At 39.2% G+C, this 18,952-nt stretch overlaps 1 protein-coding gene across 2 annotated transcripts in view; it reads right to left on the minus strand.

The window, feature by feature from the left end:
• DNAH7 (dynein axonemal heavy chain 7) overlaps window positions 1–18,952 on the minus strand; it is a 918,640-nt gene that overhangs the window by 789,859 nt on the left and 109,829 nt on the right. For both annotated transcript variants that reach the window (XM_083153498.1, XM_083153497.1), the window contains one exon: window positions 6,217–6,397. In XM_083153498.1, the coding sequence (XP_083009624.1) occupies window positions 6,217–6,397 (181 nt within the window). The remainder of the gene's footprint in view (window positions 1–6,216; window positions 6,398–18,952) is intronic.

Here is an 18,952-nt window from a genome sequence, read left to right on the forward strand (position 1 = left end):
GTTCTGCCCCTCACTGATGTGAGTTTTCGGTACGACGTTGTTTCATGCAACCGACGGTGGAAGAACATCTATCAAAACACTTTTCCCTAAGAGTGATTCACTGGAGGTTTTTCTTCTGTATAGTCATATTTATTCTGATGCAAAGTATATTGCTTCCCATGACAATGCATATGATTGTCATGGGAAACTATTGAGACACCTAGGATCATCCGCATCTTTAGATCCAAACTACAAAAGGAAAGTGACGTATACATTTATTGTTATCATTCAGGAGCGCTGTGTAGACTCCACTTATAACATTATGTGCAAGGTGATAATGCACCAGCTAATCAGCTCCAATATGTAAATTAACAGTTAGGAGCTGATTGGCTGGAGCATTATCACCTTGCACATAATGTTCTTTACAAGGATAGATACAACTTCTCCAAGCTTCATACATCTACCCCAGTATGCACTAAAATCTAATAAAATTTATAAAGAAAAAAAATCTCCCACTTGATTCTCACACCCTATTACATATGGTTAAAAAAAAAAGGAAAGGAGACGAAAAGCGGGTGCGTATTTCGATGCACACCTGCTTTTGTCGTACTTTTAATAATCAATTTTATTGTTTAATAAAGTTTTAGTAAAAAATGTCCCTTTGTTTTTATTTTATTCGCAGAAACTCCAGGTCATTGAACAGTTAGACATGGTGAAATAAGAGATTAAAAGGACATACTGATATTACATATAACACATAACATATATTGTGCAGGGATAGTTTTAGAGAAATTTGTGAAGAAGTAATTTATTAAAAATTACAGAGCCTGTGTTGTCCATGACTACAGTAGCGCACGCAGGGGGGGTTTCTGAGTACCCAGAAACCCCCCCAGGAGTCTAAGGGCCCTAGTCTGAAAGCTGAGGGTCCCCTCTTTCCATGGGTACAAGAATTTTAAAAGTCGGCCCTTGGGAACCGGAGATATCTGACTTCAAAGCAGTGGTCCCCATCCAAGCCTGTTAATTGCTCTTCCCAGTCAGATATTTCAGGTTCTGTCTGATTAAGAGCTTTTCTGAGGGTATATTCCAAAAGCTGAGATTCTCCCCCTTTGATGGACACTAGTAGCTTGTCTCTACTGTTCCCAAAACCAGAGATATCAGCCTTCCAGCAGCTGGTTACTGCTCCAGCTCCACACACCTGGTATGTAGTTTTATATACTCGTTGGCAGATTGCTCTGCCTCCTGAACTCTGATCCCCGAGTCACCAATATCATTTGGTAGGTGGGATTCTCTAGTTTTTAATTCCTGGAAACTGGAGATATCTGCAGTCAAGCAAGCTGTCCTCCCACCAGAAAATTATGAATAATAAGCCCACTCCACTATACACCCCTCCTCTGCATATTAAACATCCTCTACCACCCTGGAAGTTATGTATCAGGGCCCCTTCATTCAGCCCAATTCCCCCTTTTCCCACCATCTGTGCAGTAAAGGTGTAATTAGTGGAAATTACTGATCCAGGCCCTACATGCTGAGCAGTTGATATAATACCCCCTACCACCTGGGGGACATCAAAGCTCCCCCCACCCCTACCGCTGGAGGTTCGGTAGGTGCCCCAATACATTGCTATGCCCAGGGGTCTACACTGCTGTTGACGCCCCTGTATATATATGTATATATATATATATATATATATATATATATATATATATGTGTGTGTGTGTATATATATATATATATATATATTATTATTATTATTTATATACATTTGGTCTATCTATAATACTTTAACTGACCCGGCATACAGATGTGGCCACATATATCTTGGCTTTTTTTCTCAATTTGTCACAACATGTAAAACACGGCTTAGCTGTTTTTCCAAATGTAGCAAGTAGATAGAGTCTAAAAAATTTCTGAGGCAGTAGAACTTGTAGAAAGTAATAGATTAGAGAAGCAAATTTTTTGAAAAATCTTAAAGCATGACTTTTGCAGAGTCCAAGCTGTGCCATATTGCACCATACATGGTGCAGTAAAACCAAGATGTACGTGGACACATCTGTATACTGGGTCACCTAAGTGTCCATCTCCGTGCTTTGCTCCGCCCCTCTGGAAACCCCCTTCTGAAAATCCTGCGTTTGCCACTGGACTCAGGATGCGAGTGGAGGCTATAATTGAGTGTGTTGCTGTACTACAGCTTTTATAGCCTCTATAATTGAGCTTTCAGGCTATATTGCCAATTGGTAGCTCTTTTGTCTGGTACGAATCCCAGACTACTTACATCAATAGAGTGTGTATCAGGATGTTATAGTCTAGGTGTTAGATTCTTCCAATGAGAATTTTTTCCCTATTGCAATGGGTGTTGACACTCTAGTATTTTATTGGGGGGGGGGGGGTATTTCTGCCCTTATCACCCCTAATGGTCTCTGAGTTCCAAGTTCAATCTCTCTTTCGTGAGGGGTATCGATAGTTGTTAATTCTCCTGGAGATTTTAGTATGTTTATCAAGTTTTATTTTAAATGTTTTGTAGTTCAGCAAATAAACTTGATTTTAGCCAGTATTGGTACTGTTGTGTCTGAGGGGGCTTAATATCTGCTCTTATTACTCCTAATTGGAGCTTGTACCTGGCTTCCCCTTATGTCACACAGGGGGGATGTCAATGCACCCAGAAGCACTGTGTGCACAAGTATTAATGGTATTGATGTCTGCGTGGCAGAGGTCCTTGTTTAACCACGCTTTTGGTATTATAATATTGGCGGGAGGGCTTTTTAATTGTTGCTCTTAGTACCCCCAATTTTACCGATGCTGGTGGTTAGCTTTATCTCCAGTGAGGGATTGGTTCAAAGATATGGTTCAAAGAATGCAGAAAGAAGACAAAGATGTGAAAAATACCAGATACTGATGAATTAGGCAGTATCACACAATTAACAAACAACTACCAGGTCAACATAATCTAGCGTAGATCCACTGAAATTGTATGTATCAGTGGAACACTAAGCAATGAAGGTTAAGGGAAAATCACTTCCACTGTGATGAGCATTATCATATTTATTTTAAAAAATAGTTTACAGAGAGAGAGAGCGAGAGAGATAGAGAGAGTACAAATCTTGTGCACAGGGTAACAATTTGTAAAGCCAGAGTATTTTAATACTGTAGTTTATGTATAACATTAGTCAGACAGATCAGATGCCACAATTATGAGTTGCACACCAATCTGGCGGTGCTCCCATACAGTTTGGTTTTGGTATAATGATCACCAACTAGCAAGGAGAAAATAAACAAATTCTTGCTGGGGAAAAACTTAAGTTTCACTATGTAGACCCTAAAAAAGTTTATTTTCTCCTTGCTACTTACTGTTAATACCTGTTAAAAGTGCCCACATGGGGAGTTTATTTTCCTATGTGAAGCTGCAGCACTACCCCACTCCCATGCACAAAACCATTAGCTAATTTTTTTTTAAATACATGCCAACCACAGGGGACCCCTAGATAGAGGGGGGACCAGGAGTACTGACCCCCTGTGCCCACATTATAATCCGGCCCTGGTCTACAGCCATCTGAATGGTGGTAGCCCAGGGAGCCGAAGCGATGCTCCCTGACGTTATGATACATTGTAGTGATATTTAATATTTGTAGCTAACCCCTGAAAACTGGAGGAGTGGTAGGATTCCATTGAATCTGAACCACTCCGAACACAGCCCGGCTCGACGTCCGCTAGCCGTTCTCGCGAGTTTCCGGCTTTGTTTGGAAACCCGAGTGCGGCCGAACGCGGTAATCTCGCGTCCTATTCATGCAATAATTCTGAGCCATTTCACACACGCCTCCACAAGCTGCGCACAGCTCTGCATTGCAGGGGTCTGGGCGTGTTGTGCAGAGGGTTGCAGTGCTTGTGCAGTGCAGAGGGGTTACTTTGTGCAGTGGGGTTACTTTGTGCAGTGCAGATGGGTTTGTGCTGGGTTATATTGTACTGGTCATGTGTTAGGCAGGCTGTCAGTCAGTGTAGTGGGGTACAGCACACAGGCAGGCTGCCAGTCCGCTTTTCATTTTTTTTCATTGTTGTGTGTGGTGTGCTGCATCGCAATCCAATACACCATATACTACTGTCAGAACAAGTTCCGTGTATGATTGTTCTGCCTCCATGCAGTGTTATACAAGCCTCATCCATAAAAAAATAAATACATTTTGCTTTTCTTCATTTTTTGTATGTACTGCACCCCAATAGTATACACCATAAGTTATGTGTGTGATTGTTATCCAAACTGCACATTACAAAAAATTAACAGTAAAAATGTAAAACTATTTTTTCTTCCTTATTGTTTGTGTGTACTGCACCCATACTATACTGTCAGAAGTTCCGTGTGTGATTGTTCTGCCTCCACGCAGCGTTATACAAGCTGCACATTAGAAAAAAATCTGTAAAAATTGAAAACAATTTTTCTCTTTATTATTTGTTTTCATTGCACCCATAGTATACTGTTAGAAGTTCCGTGTGTTAATAACCAGCCAGCTTGCTGCAGAACCTTGGCCTAAATTGAATGAAAACAACATTGTTTGCTGTAAAGTAGTTAAAGGGCTGGAAATTAATGTTATTGAGGTTAATATTACTCTAGGGACAAAAAAAATGCAAGAATTACATGATTTGGGCTTTTTTTTTAAAAAAATCCAAAGCTTTTCACAACCGCTTGACAACGCCAAATCCTGGCAATGAATCCAAATCAAATCTTTGCCCCGGCGCTCATCTCTACTAAAAACTGGTGTTATTAATGATAAATGGGCCCATAAGTGCTAACTGTTGAATGTCCATCAATTTGATCAAAGCACTCTCTCCCTTCTCAGTTATCCTATCCTTGCCGGTCATTTTACTGTGCTTCCCAGACTTAATAATGTTATGGGAAGAAGGTTAAACCACCCCAAGCTTACATTTAGATACCGCTTCCAGCACAAAACTTCTCCCACAGACACAGATGACTAAAAGTCAAATCACACAAAGGACTGTAGGGATGATGTATAGTATCAATCAGTGTACCAGTGGGCAAGTTGCCCATAGTAAATGATCAGCTTTGAAGTAACATTTGTCAGGTAGAGCTGATCATTGGCTATGATCAACTTTTCACTGGTCCAGGCAGAGGTTCCCAAGTGCAAGACACACCAACAGTCCAGGTTTTAAGTATATCCATGCTTGGATACTGGTTACTTAGTGTTCATTCTAGCACCTGCCATACTTCAAAGCCCATGCAGTTCCTCTTCCCTGCCTGGGATTTTGCGGTCTACTGTGGTGTTTCTAGCACAGATCTGGTTTGCATATCAGTGCTGATATACAGACCAAACTGTGCTGGAAGCACCACAACAGACAGCGACACCCCAAGCAGGGAAGAGGAACTGCATGGGTTTTCAAAGATGGCAAGTGCTAGAATGAACACAATGGTTACTGATAAGAATATCAGTCGATTTGATTTAACCATCTATGGGACTTCTGTCCTAAGGGATCTATGGGCCTAATTCTTCCCTGATCGCAGGACAACTTTGTTCTCAATGGGAAAAACCATGTGCACTGCAGGTAGGGCAAATGTAACGTGCAGAGAGTTAAATCTGGGTGAGTTATTCTGTTCAGGGTAAATATTGGCTGCTATATTCTTACAATGCCATTTAGATTACAGCTAGAACACACCCCACCAAAATCTAAATCTCTCTGCACATGTTAAATTTCACCACTTGCTGTGAGAAAAAATTTGTCCTGCGATCAGGTCTGAATTAGGCCCTATATACAAAGCCTTAGAGACAGATATAAAGTGGTTGGAGAATCATCATCAACTAGCTCCTTTTTCAAAAACACAGTCTATAAAAGCAATTAGGAGCTGATTGGCTGGTACTTTATCTCTGTCCACTTTATATCTCCCCAAGGCTTAGTATATAGAGCACTCAGTGCAAGTTTTTTAGTACCTTGTTTGTGTTTAATGAATGATGACAGGGCAAGTGTGTGTGTGTGTGTGTGTGTGTGTGTTTCTGTTTAAATGCTGAAATAAGCACATGCTTTGTTTAAAGCAATACCAAGCCTGAGTTCAATACTATCTTCATTTCTATGAATATTTACTGTTGCATTTGGAGTTTTCACTTACAGTAGTGCCCGCATTCCAACACAAACACACGCTACTAAACCAACTACTAAACCACACTACTAAACCAATATTACATTGGATTTATTATATTACTTAATACAACAAAATGGATTAAAACAGGTGAATCTTACCAATGGCTTTCTTAACACTAAGAAGATAATCTTCCCTCATTTCTTCTGATAGCATGTCGATTCTCTCTGTATAAACCTTTAAATGTTCTGGAACCAGTCTTAAAACATTTTTTAGCCACGAGTCTTCCATAGGTGCAACATGTTCCGTGTCAATGCCATGGTTAATGTAATAATTGTACCTCTACATGATACAAAACATAGAATTAGTTAATGTATATACAGTACAGTATACATTAACAAAATACTGACTGTAAATTTTCTAAACAAAAATAGCTGAATAAAATGTCACATGAAAGGGTATATTGTCAACTACCAAAATGTTGACAGGGTCTGAATGCCGCCAGAATGTATAGATGGACTCTAGTTCAACAACCAACATGTCAACATACAAAAATGTTGCCATAGTTAAAGATAAACTGCTTTTTTTTGCAAATTTTTGGGTAAGGGTTATGAAAATAAAATGAAGGAGACATGTTAAATGTTGATACAGTATGTCAACATTTTAACCATATTGACATTTTTGAATGTTGCGATATTAGTTGAAGAGTCCATGTCAGAAAATATTTTGACTATCAGAATTCTTAAGCTGCCCATACACGGTCCGTTTAACGGATCCGTTTGGGACTTAAACAGCACACATCGGATCGGATCACATCCCTAGTGCATGCAGTGTGCATGTACTGCGATCCGATACGATGTGTACCTAGTACAAAAAGTATGTGCAGCACATACTTTTTGTACCGTACTATGTGATGCGCGGGAGCACGCATCGCATAGTACAGAACGGATGCCGGCGAACGGCTCCGTGTATGGGCAGCTTTAGTCCGTATAGTGCGTACCTTTATTTTCTTTTTATTGCAAAGGTCTACAAATCTCAGCATGGAAGTACCTCTTCTTATGCTTAATATTAGCTTGTGCAGTCCAAGCCCCCACCCACCATGACTTTCAGTACCTGTCAACATTCTGAATGTCAGCTTGTCATAACACTCTCCATTAAAGGAAAGCACATAATACATGCCCATCTCCCAGCAGGCCTTTAGTGAATATAATGAAATGATATCCCCATGTGATTATACAGATATATACATTACTAGTATGCCTGCTCAAAGCAGATGCTTCAAAAGCTTGTAGAAGTAGGTTTACTTGCTGCCAACAGTTGGCAGTGTAAGCCCGCTTGAAGCAAATGCTTCGAAAGCTAGTAAGTGTAGCTTTACTCGCTGCCAACAGATGGCAGTGTTTTGGATACTAAACATATATATATATATATATATATGCAAAAAAACAGAGAAGAGACGCAACCATGAGCATATAATTCAAGACAAATTTACTGCACAATAAGGCTCACGTACATTGAAAGTTTAAATGAATATGCTTGCCAGCCTAGTAGAAGCCTAATCTCGGTGGACCTCCTCGAATTGTGCCAAAGCACCGCCACTCAGCCGCAGACCCAGGGATCCTTGAACCAAGCCTCAGGACTTCGCCGCACACGATCGGGAGCACCGGGACCACAGGTGGAAGACAGGACGTCACTCCGTCAGCAAGAATAAGCCACGCCCAATGTGTTTCGACTACGGTCTTCGTCAGGGGGTGTGGTTAACTCAGGTAAGTATCCAGCTTTTATACTCTATTCTATCCACAGGTGAAATCATTCATCTAATTCACTAATTATCAAGAGTGCTGGCAAGCAACAACAGCAGAAATTAACATACAGATTTACAATACACAGCAGGCTGACACCCAGCAACAAATAGACATACATCCAAACTCATTTATATTTCATAGATTCGTAAAAACATATATATGTATATATAAAAATAGAAAAATACAAAAGTAGAAAAATACATTATAAAAAGTTAATTAAAAATCATTAAAGGTGTATATGAAACTTGGTGCCTGATCTCAGCCTGTAACAACAAAATATACATTAGCAGCAAGAAAATATATATATACAATTATAACATGCAGTATTGCAGTCTTGGTAATACAATATAAAAGAACAAAATCTATATAGCAGCATTTGATGAAGCATAGTTACATAATTAATTTTTCTAAATTTATATCTATATACATAGACAGATTCTAGCAGCAAACATGATAGTTAGAAGAGATATATATTAATAATATGAAGATGATAAGAGAGTGATTAGAACATGGTATCAGATATTCATACATTATGTCGACACAAGGGTCGGCATCACCACTGTGAACACGATGTCCGATCATGACCTCCTATTAGTCTGAAGTACAGAGCACAGCTCAACATTGTCCATCAGACCAGGGGGCCAGCGATACCAGGGCACCGATTAATCACAGAAAGGGGGTGATGTCACAACCCTCGTTTAAACCTCTAGGGGCCATAGTTCCCAGCGTGTAAATCCAGAAAGTTTCTCTTTTGCTTAGTTTTTTCTGGATATCCCCACCACGCTCATCTAGAGTAACATGTTCAATGGCTTTGAACGTTAGATTATCAACATTAGAATCACAGCAGTTCATAAAATGTCTTGGTACACTATGATGAAACACTTTGTTCTTTATACTTCGAGCATGTTCTAAAATGCGCAATTTTAGTTGCCTTTTAGTTTTACCTATGTAGTGTCTCCCACACCTACATTCTAAGAGGTAAATAACATTAGTAGTAGTACAACACATACGACTTTTTATCTCGAAGAACTTGCTGTTATCATGATTATAAAACTTGTGTCGTTCTCGACTTGCATGTCGACAAATTTTACATTTATTACATGGGAAGAACCCTTTAGTGGTACATAACCAGCCATTGCTGCTTTCAGATCTAAGGTTACTGGGAGCTAAAATGGATTTTAATGAATTAGCTCTTTTGAAAACAACCTGTGGTTTATCGGGTAATACAGGTTTCAAAAGGGGATCAAGCATTAGAATATCCCAATGCTTTGAGAGAATGTCTTTAACCAATTTACCTTTAGAGTTATATGATGTTACAAAAGGTACAAAGATTTTGTTTTCATCCTTAGTTTTAATACGATATTGTAGTAACTCTGACCTGTTCAAATTTTTTGCTTTTTCTTTACATTTTTTCACAAGTGGTTCAGGATAATGTTTTTCTGAGAACCTATTATCAAAGATTAAAGCTTGTTCTTCGAACTTTGCATCAGAGCTACAATTCTTTTTCACTCTCATGTACTGAGAATATGGCACATTATCAAGCCATTTCCGATAGTGACAGCTCTTATAGTCGACATAGCTGTTACTGTCGACACTTTTCAAATGGGTATAAGTGTTAATTTTAGGGTCGACAGGCCAATTCACAGTGTCAAGCACTAAATCCAGAAACTCAATCTTTGTACTATTGACATTGCTAGTGAACCGTAGATTATAATTGTTCACATTCAGTTTTGTCATAAAATTCTGGAAAGACTCCACGTCACCCTGCCAAATTATCAGGAGATCATCAATATATCTCTTAAAGCATTGTAAATTACTTTTAAAGTGTACATTGATCTCAATATTGTTCTCCTCCCATTCTTCTAAATAGAGGTTAGCCAGGCTTGGCGCATAGGGCGTTCCCATGGCAACGCCGCATTGCTGGAGAAAAAATTCACTCTGGAAACAGAAATAATTATTTTCCATCACGAATCTGACACATTCTAAAAGGAACTCTTTGAAAGTACTAGTTACATTGGGGTCTTTCTCAAGATAATATTTCACAGCCATAATACCACCCAAATGCGGTATCGAGGTGTACAATGCTTCTACATCGATTGTACACCACAGAAAATCATCTTGCCATTGTACAGTTTCTATATGTCTTAAGACCTCAGTCGAATCTTTAAGATATGAATCCAGCTGAGAGACATACTTTCTAATATGCAAGTCCACAAACTCCGAAAGTGCTGAAGTTGCCGACCCTATCCCGGCGACTATAGGTCGACCTGGGGGTTTCTCTAATCGTTTGTGCACTTTTGGCAGATAGTAAAATATTGCAGTAGGGGGGTGTGGAATGATAATATATTGCGCTTCTTTAAGCGACAAACATTTGTTTTTAACACCTTCATCTATCATATTTTAAATTTTTTCCACTATTAAAGTGGTAGATTCGTCTTTTAACTTTAAATATGTGGTAGTGTCATTCAACAATCTATATGATTCCTCAAGGTAGTCATTTTTATTAAGCACAACTATTCCTCCCCCCCTTATCCGCCTGTTTTATTACAAGATTTTTATTTTTCTCTAAGCTGCATATTGCTGCAAATTCATTTTTTGTCAGATTTTTATTTTTATTTTTATCACTACATTCAGCATTCTTACAAAGAACTTCAAAATCTTGTTTGATAAGACTGGAGAAAGTATCAATGCAATTTCCCCGTGATTCTACGGGGTAATAAGCCGATTTTGGTTTTAAACCAGTATTATTAGTTATCTCATTTAAATCGGATCTGGTAACGGGCTGTTCAGAGTTTTTAGCGAAATGCCTTTTAAGTGTCAGAGTTCGAGTACATTTATTTGCATCTACAAATAATTGAAACCCATCCGGGTTTTTGGCAGGTGCAAACGATAATCCTTTTGATAATAGTAAATTCTCAGTTTTGGTTAAAGTGTGGTCAGATAAATTGAATATACCAGCTGTTATACATTCTGTCTCCTGATTTTGTAACTTTTGTCTGCCTCTCTTTCCACGTCTAGTAGGCTTTTTCTTTTTAAATTCTTTGAGGGGCTCTCTGTCCCTTTCGCACCTAAATTGTCTCTGTCCCTCCACACTGGGCGACCTAAGAAATCGCGTCTAGATTGTTGCAGGTGGGGGGGTGTTTCAAAGTGCTTAAATCTATTAGCAGTAGGAAGGCTAAATTTATCCTGCCGATTATCCCTATTGGGGAATGTTCTCTGGGGTCTAACCCACTCATTATTATTAGTGGGACCTCTCCAATTATTTTCTCTTTGTCTGGATGTCTGCGGCCATTTCCGTACATTTCCATTGCGATAATCTAACAAATCTCTTTTAAATTTCTTTACTTTAATCTCTATCACTTCATCTTCAATTTTGTTAATTTTAATATCACTAGCTTTTTTCAAACTTTTATACTCTTTTAGTTCTTTAAAAGGTTATACCTTCTTTTCTAATGCTGCTATCTCTATATCTACATCAGTAGTTTCCTTTTTGTATTAGCTTCATCAATTCAATTGAACAATTATCAGTGATTTGAAACCAGGCTTCTAAAAACTCCTTCCTTTCATTACCGAAGGTATACGCTGTGATTCAATATAATTCTCTAAAGTCGTGATCTCCCAACTTAGTTTCATCTCCCTCAGTGCCAATTTCTCTAATTGTGCACAGATGGAGTCCAAATCACCACATTCATCTGCTACCTCAGTAACACTTTGCTGTTTAAAATCTAATGCCTCAGAGAAACGTTTATGGCATTCCTCAAACCTCCTATTCCTCCTCCTGCTATATAGATTTTGTTGTTTTATATTGTATTACCAAGACTGCAATACTGCATGTTATAATTGTATATATATATATATATATTTTCTTGCTGCTAATGTATATTTTGTTGTTACAGGCTGAGATCAGGCACCAAGTTTCATATACACCTTTAATGATTTTTAATTAACTTTTTATAATGTATTTTTGTATTTTTCTACTTTTGTATTTTTCTATTTTTATATATACATATATATGTTTTTATGAATCTATGAAATATAAATGAGTTTGGATGTATGTCTATTTGTTGCTGGGTGTCAGCCTGCTGTGTATTGTTGTAAATCTGTATGTTAATTTCTGCTGTTGTTGCTTGCCAGCACTCTTGATAATTAGTGAATTAGATGAATGATTTCACCTGTGGATAGAATAGAGTATAAAAGCTGGATACTTACCTGAGTTAACCACACCCCCTGACGAAGACCGTAGTCGAAACGCGTTGGACGTTGGTTTATTCGTGCTGACGGAGTGACGTCCTGTCTTCCACCTGTGGTCCCGGTGCTCCCGATCGTGTGCGGCGAAGTCCTGAGGCTTGGTTCAAGGATCCCTGGGTCTGCGGCTGAGTGGCGGTGCTTTGGCACAATTCGAGGAGGTCCACCGAGATTAGGCTTCTACTAGGCTGGCAAGCATATTCATTTAAACTTTCAATGTACGTGAGCCTTATTGTGCAGTAAATTTGTCTTGAATTATATGCTCATGGTTGCGTCTCTTCTCTGGTTTTTTGCAAGTGTACTACTCGGATCTTGGTACGATCCTTTGGAAGAAGATTGCACACATTGACTGATACTGTGAACATATTTCCTTCTGAGGACTTTTGCGCTGGGTATCTTGTTTTCTTCGTTTACAATACCATTTATAAAAAGTGCTGCATTTATTCTCAGTGTTGTTATTAGACAATAGTATTAGTACTGCTAATAATTTGAATAAGCTTGTTGTGGTTAACCCATTATTGTCCATATGGAGAGGAGGAATAGGAGGTTTGAGGAATGCCATAAACGTTTCTCTGAGGCATTAGATTTTAAACAGCAAAGTGTTACTGAGGTAGCAGATGAATGTGGTGATTTGGACTCCATCTGTGCACAATTAGAGAAATTGGCACTGAGGGAGATGAAACTAAGTTGGGAGATCACGACTTTAGAGAATTATATTGAATCACAGCGTATACCGCGTGGTCTAAGGATTATAAAAAACCCTACCTTCGGTAATGAAAGGAAGGAGTTTTTAGAAGCCTGGTTTCAAATCACTGATAATTGTTCAATTGAATTGATGAAGCTAATAGTTAAAGAACGCAAAAAGGAAACTACTGATGTAGATATAGAGATAGCAGCATTAGAAAAGAAGGTATAACCTTTTAAAGAACTAAAAGAGTATAAAAGTTTGAAAAAAGCTAGTGATATTAAAATTAACAAAATTGAAGATGAAGTGATAGAGATTAAAGTAAAGAAATTTAAAAGAGATTTGTTAGATTATCGCAATGGAAATGTACGGAAATGGCCGCAGACATCCAGACAAAGAGAAAATAATTGGAGAGGTCCCACTGATAATAATGAGTGGGTTAGACCCCAGAGAACATTCCCCAATAGGGATAATCGGCAGGAGAAATTTAGCCTTCCTACTGCTAATAGATTTAAGCACTTTGAAACACCCCCCCACCTGCAACAATCTAGACGCGATTTTTTGTTTTTTAGATCGCCCAGTGTGGAGGGACAGAGACAATTTAGGTGCGAAAGGGACAGAGAGCCCCTCAAAGAATTTAAAAAGAAAAAGCCTACTAGACGTGGAAAGAGAGGCAGACAAAAGTTACAAAATCAGGAGACAGAATGTATAACAGCTGGTATATTCAATTTATCTGACCACACTTTAACCAAAACTGAGAATTTACTATTATCAAAAGGATTATCGTTTGCACCTGCCAAAAACCCGGATGGGTTTCAATTATTTGTAGATGCAAATAAATTTACTCGAACTCTGACACTTAAAAGGCATTTCGCTAAAAACTCTGAACAGCCCGTTACCAGATCCGATTTAAATGAGATAACTAATAATACTGGTTTAAAACCAAAATCGGCTTATTACCCTGTAGAATCACGGGGAAATTGCATTGATACTTTCTCCAGTCTTATCAAACAAGATTTTGAAGTTCTTTGTAAGAATGCTGAATGTAGTGATAAAAATAAAAATAAAAATCTGACAAAAAATGAATTTGCAGCAATACGCAGCTTAGAGAAAAATAAAAATCTTGTAATAAAACAGGCGGATAAGGGGGGGGGAATAGTTGTGCTTAATAAAAATGACTACCTTGAGGAATCATATAGATTGTTGAATGACACTACCACATATTTAAAGTTAAAAGACGATCCTACCACTTTAATAGTGGAAAAAATTAAAAATATGATAGATGAAGGTCTTAAAAACAAATGTTTGTCGCTTAAAGAAGCGCAATATATTATCATCACACACACCCCTACTGCAATATTTTACTATCTGCCAAAAGTTCACAAACGATTAGAGAAACCCCCAGGTCGACCTATAGTCGCCGGGATAGGGTCGGCAACTTCAGCACTTTCGGAGTTTGTGGACTTGCATATTAGAAAATATGTCTCTCAGCTGTTTCATATCTTAAAGATTCGACTGAGGTCTTAAGACATATAGAAACTGTACAATGGCAAGATGATTTTCTGTGGTGTACAATCGATGTAGAAGCATTGTACACCTCGATACCGCATTTGGGTGGTATTATGGCTGTGAAATATTATCTTGAGAAAGACCCCAATGTAACTAGTACTTTCAAAGAGTTCCTTTTAGAATGTGTCAGATTCGTGATGGAAAATAATTATTTCTGTTTCCAGAGGGAATTTTTTCTCCAGCAACGCGGCGTTGCCATGGGAACGCCCTATGCGCCGAGCCTGGCTAACCTCTATTTAGGAGAATGGGAGGAGAACAATATTGAGATCAATGTACACTTTAAAAGTAATTTAAAATGCTTTAAGAGATATATTGATGATCTCCTGATAATTTGGCAGGGTGACGTGGAGTCTTTCCAGAATTTTATGACAAAACTGAATGTGAACAATTATAATCTACGGTTCACTAGCAATGTCAATAGTACAAAGATTGAGTTTCTGGATTTAGTGCTTGACACTGTGAATTGGCCTGTCGACCCTAAAATTAACACTTATACCCATTTGAAAAGTGTCGACAGTAACAGCTATGTCGACTATAAGAGCTGTCACTATCGGAAATGGCTTGATAATGTGCCATATTCTCAGTACATGAGAGTGAAAAAGAATTGTAACTCTGATGCAAAGTTCGAAGAACAAGCTTTAATCTTTGATAATAGGTTCTCAGAAAAACATTATTCTGAACCACTTGTGAAAAAATGTAAAGAAAAAGCAAAAAATTTGAACAGGTCAGAGTTACTACAATATCGTATTAAAACTAAGGATGAAAACAAAATCTTTGTACCTTTTGTAACATCATATAACTCTCAAGGTAAATTGGTTAAAGACATTCTCTCAAAGCATTGGGATATTCTAATGCTTGATCCCCTTTTGAAACCTGTATTACCCGATAAACCACAGGTTGTTTTCAAAAGAGCTAATTCATTAAAATCCATTTTAGCTCCCAGTAACCTTAGATCTGAAAGCAGCAATGGCTGGTTATGTACCACTAAAGGGTTCTTCCCATGTAATAAATGTAAAATTTGTCGACATGCAAGTCGAGAACGACACAAGTTTTATAATCATGATAACAGCAAGTTCTTCGAGATAAAAAGTCGTATGTGTTGTACTACTACTAATGTTATTTACCTCTTAGAATGTAGGTGTGGGAGACGCTACGTAGGTAAAACTAAAAGGCAACTAAAATTGCGCATTTTAGAACATGCTCGAAGTATAAAGAACAAAGTGTTTCAACATAGTGTACCAAGACATTTTATGAACTGCTGTGATTCTAATGTTGATAATCTAACGTTCAAAGCCATTGAACATGTTACTCTAGATGAGCGTGGTGGGGATATCCAGAAAAAACTAAGCAAAAGAGAAACTTTCTGGATTTACACGCTGGGAACTATGGCCCCTAGAGGTTTAAACGAGGGTTGTGACATCACCCCCTTGTGATTAATCGGTGCCCTGGTATCGCTGGCCCCCTGGTCTGATAGACAATGTTGAGCTGTGCTCTGTACTTCAGACTAATAGGAGGTCATGATCGGACATCGTGTTCACAGTGGTGATGCCGACCCTTGTGTCGACATAATGTATGAATATCTGATGCCATGTTCTAATCACTCTCTTATCATCTTCATATTATTAATATATATCTCTTCTAACTATCATGTTTGCTGCTAGAATCTGTCTATGTATATAGATATACATTTAGAAAAATTAATTATGTAACTATGCTTCATCAAATGCTGCTATATAGATTTTGTTGTTTTATATTGTATTACCAAGACTGCAATACTGCATGTTATAATTGTATATATATATTTTCTTGCTGCTAATGTATATTTTGTTGTTACAGGCTGAGATCAGGCACCAAGTTTCATATACACCTTTAATGATTTTTAATTAACTTTTTATAATGTATTTTTGTATTTTTCTACTTTTGTATTTTTCTATTTTTATATATACATATATATGTTTTTATGAATCTATGAAATATAAATGAGTTTGGATGTATGTCTATTTGTTGCTGGGTGTCAGCCTGCTGTGTATTGTTGTAAATCTGTATGTTAATTTCTGCTGTTGTTGCTTGCCAGCACTCTTGATAATTAGTGAATTAGATGAATGATTTCACCTGTGGATAGAATAGAGTATAAAAGCTGGATACTTACCTGAGTTAACCACACCCCCTGACGAAGACCGTAGTCGAAACGCGTTGGGGGTGGCTTATTCTTGCTGACGGAGTGACGTCCTGTCTTCCACCTGTGGTCCCGGTGCTCCCGATCGTGTGCGGCGAAGTCCTGAGGCTTGGTTCAAGGATCCCTGGGTCTGCGGCTGAGTGGCGGTGCTTTGGCACAATTCGAGGAGGTCCACCGAGATTAGGCTTCTACTAGGCTGGCAAGCATATTCATTTAAACTTTCAATGTACGTGAGCCTTATTGTGCAGTAAATTTGTCTTGAATTATATGCTCATGGTTGCGTCTCTTCTCTGTTTTTTTGCAAGTGTACTACTCGGATCTTGGTACGATCCTTTGGAAGAAGATTGCACACATTGACTGATACTGTGGACATATTTCCTTCTGAGGACTTTTGCGCTGGGTATCTTGTTTTCTTCATATATATATATATATATCTTAAAGATAAAACGGTACTTGTTTAGTTTCACGGCGGCAGCGCACACCACTCTGTGTTTGAATCTTGGCAGCTTGCCAGACTGCCTTACTTCTCTAAGCTACGTTATCAGTGTAGCGCCTGTTTGTGTCCTGGCAGCTCGCCAGCTGCCCTACTTCTGTAATCTACATTATCAGACGAATTTCGTGACAATTTAGATGACTTATGGGAAAGAGTGGAACACCACATAGCCGCTCTCCCATACTTTAACAATGATGCAGAGTTAACCGCAGTTTTGAATCGCTTTTCTACCACCTATGATCACTACCAGAGACTGTCCGCAAAATACATCACATTCCTGGATAATTCTGATTTTGATGATGCCTCAGCAGAGATAGCTGAGAGACTCTACTCCAAGGAAATAATGCTTTAGTTAAAGAGGCCAAAAAGAAAGCAGAATTCCGCATAGCACACTTACAAGAAGTTAGGTCATATTGATCAACTTCAACCAAGCTTACATCCTCATCTGCCAGATTGTCTCGTTCCAGAAGGTCAGCTTTACATGAGAAGCTAATAGAAATCCATGCAGATGCAGAAGAAGCTAGCATAAGAAGTTCCTTTGCTAAGAAGGAAGCAGAGGTAAGAGAAAAAATGGCACGGATGAAGGCTGAGGCAAAGATCCTGCAAATGGGGATAAAGGCTGAGGCAAAGATCCTCCAAATGGAAAAGAAAGAAGCAGCTGCCTTAGCCAAACTGAAAGTTCTTGAACAAGCATTAGGCCAATATACTGATCTGAACCACTACAGCAGACCGCACTGCTGATTATGTGCTAAAGCAAAAACCACCTATACAGATAGAGCCAGCCTCTTCATTGCAGGGGCTGGCGAAAGTATCAGCTCCCGCCAGGGGGCGCGAGCGCACGAGACGCTTGCGTGCCCTGTGGCAACAGAGCTACCCCCACCGCCGCCGCTGGTCCCCGCCGCTGCCTTCTAACCTTGCCCATCTCCATGAAGCGGAGACGGGCAGGGAGATGCTGCCCAGCTGCCGTGATACTGGGATGCGCGTGCGTGTGAGATGCACGCGTGTCCCAGTCCCCATCAGCCTGCGCTCGCCAGAGGAGAGGATCTGGCGGGCGCCGGGATTGAAAGAGGCCGGCTCCATCTGTACCTCCTGCTTACCATGAAGATTCAGTTCTCAAAACAGAAGCTACTAAGTTGCACATACCGATGCCACCCCTAATCTACAACCTAGACATACCCGCACAGCAGTGATGCCACCTACCAATGACAAGGTAATTTCCAGCTACAAGATAGCAGATTCGCCAGTGACTAAACTACAGCTTAATCCCTATGCTACATCATTTTGGCCTGATACATCTCAGCCTTATACGCCAGAGAACTTACATGCCCCAGCGGCACCACAAGTTCATCCAGCAACAAGGAATGGGAGAACAGACATGTCTGACCTCGCCAGATATATGATATGCAGGGAGCTTATAAACATCAGTCTCTCAAAGTTGGATGACTGTGCTGAGAACTATAGAGTCTGGAAATCAACTTTTGAAGCTGTAATACATGATCCTAACTTCATCATCAAGGAAGAACTTGACCTGCTCATCAACTGGTTAGGCCCAGAATCTGCAGAACGCATCAAGACATTAATAGCAGTTCATACCGGCCACTCAGAGGAAGGTCTTGCTGCAGCATGGGAGACTTGAACAGACTTATGGCAGTTCTGAAGCTATAGAACGTGCCTTATTCAAAAGACTTCAAGCCTTCCCAAAGATAACTAGCAAATAAAAACGCAAGTTCCAGGATCTAAGCGACCTATTAATAAAATTGGAGCTAGCCAAGTTAGATCCTCGTCTGACAGGACTGAGTTACCTTGACACTGCTCATGGCGTGAATCCAGTGGTGTCCATTCTACCTCACGGCATGCAGGAAAAATGGGCAGACCAGGGTTCCAGCTACAAAAGAGAACACAGTGTCCTTTCCCCCCTTTCTCTTAC

Source organism: Crinia signifera, chromosome 7, assembly GCF_055691185.1.
Source record: "Crinia signifera chromosome 7, ASM5569118v1, whole genome shotgun sequence".
NCBI classification, from domain to species: Eukaryota; Metazoa; Chordata; class Amphibia; order Anura; family Myobatrachidae; genus Crinia; species Crinia signifera.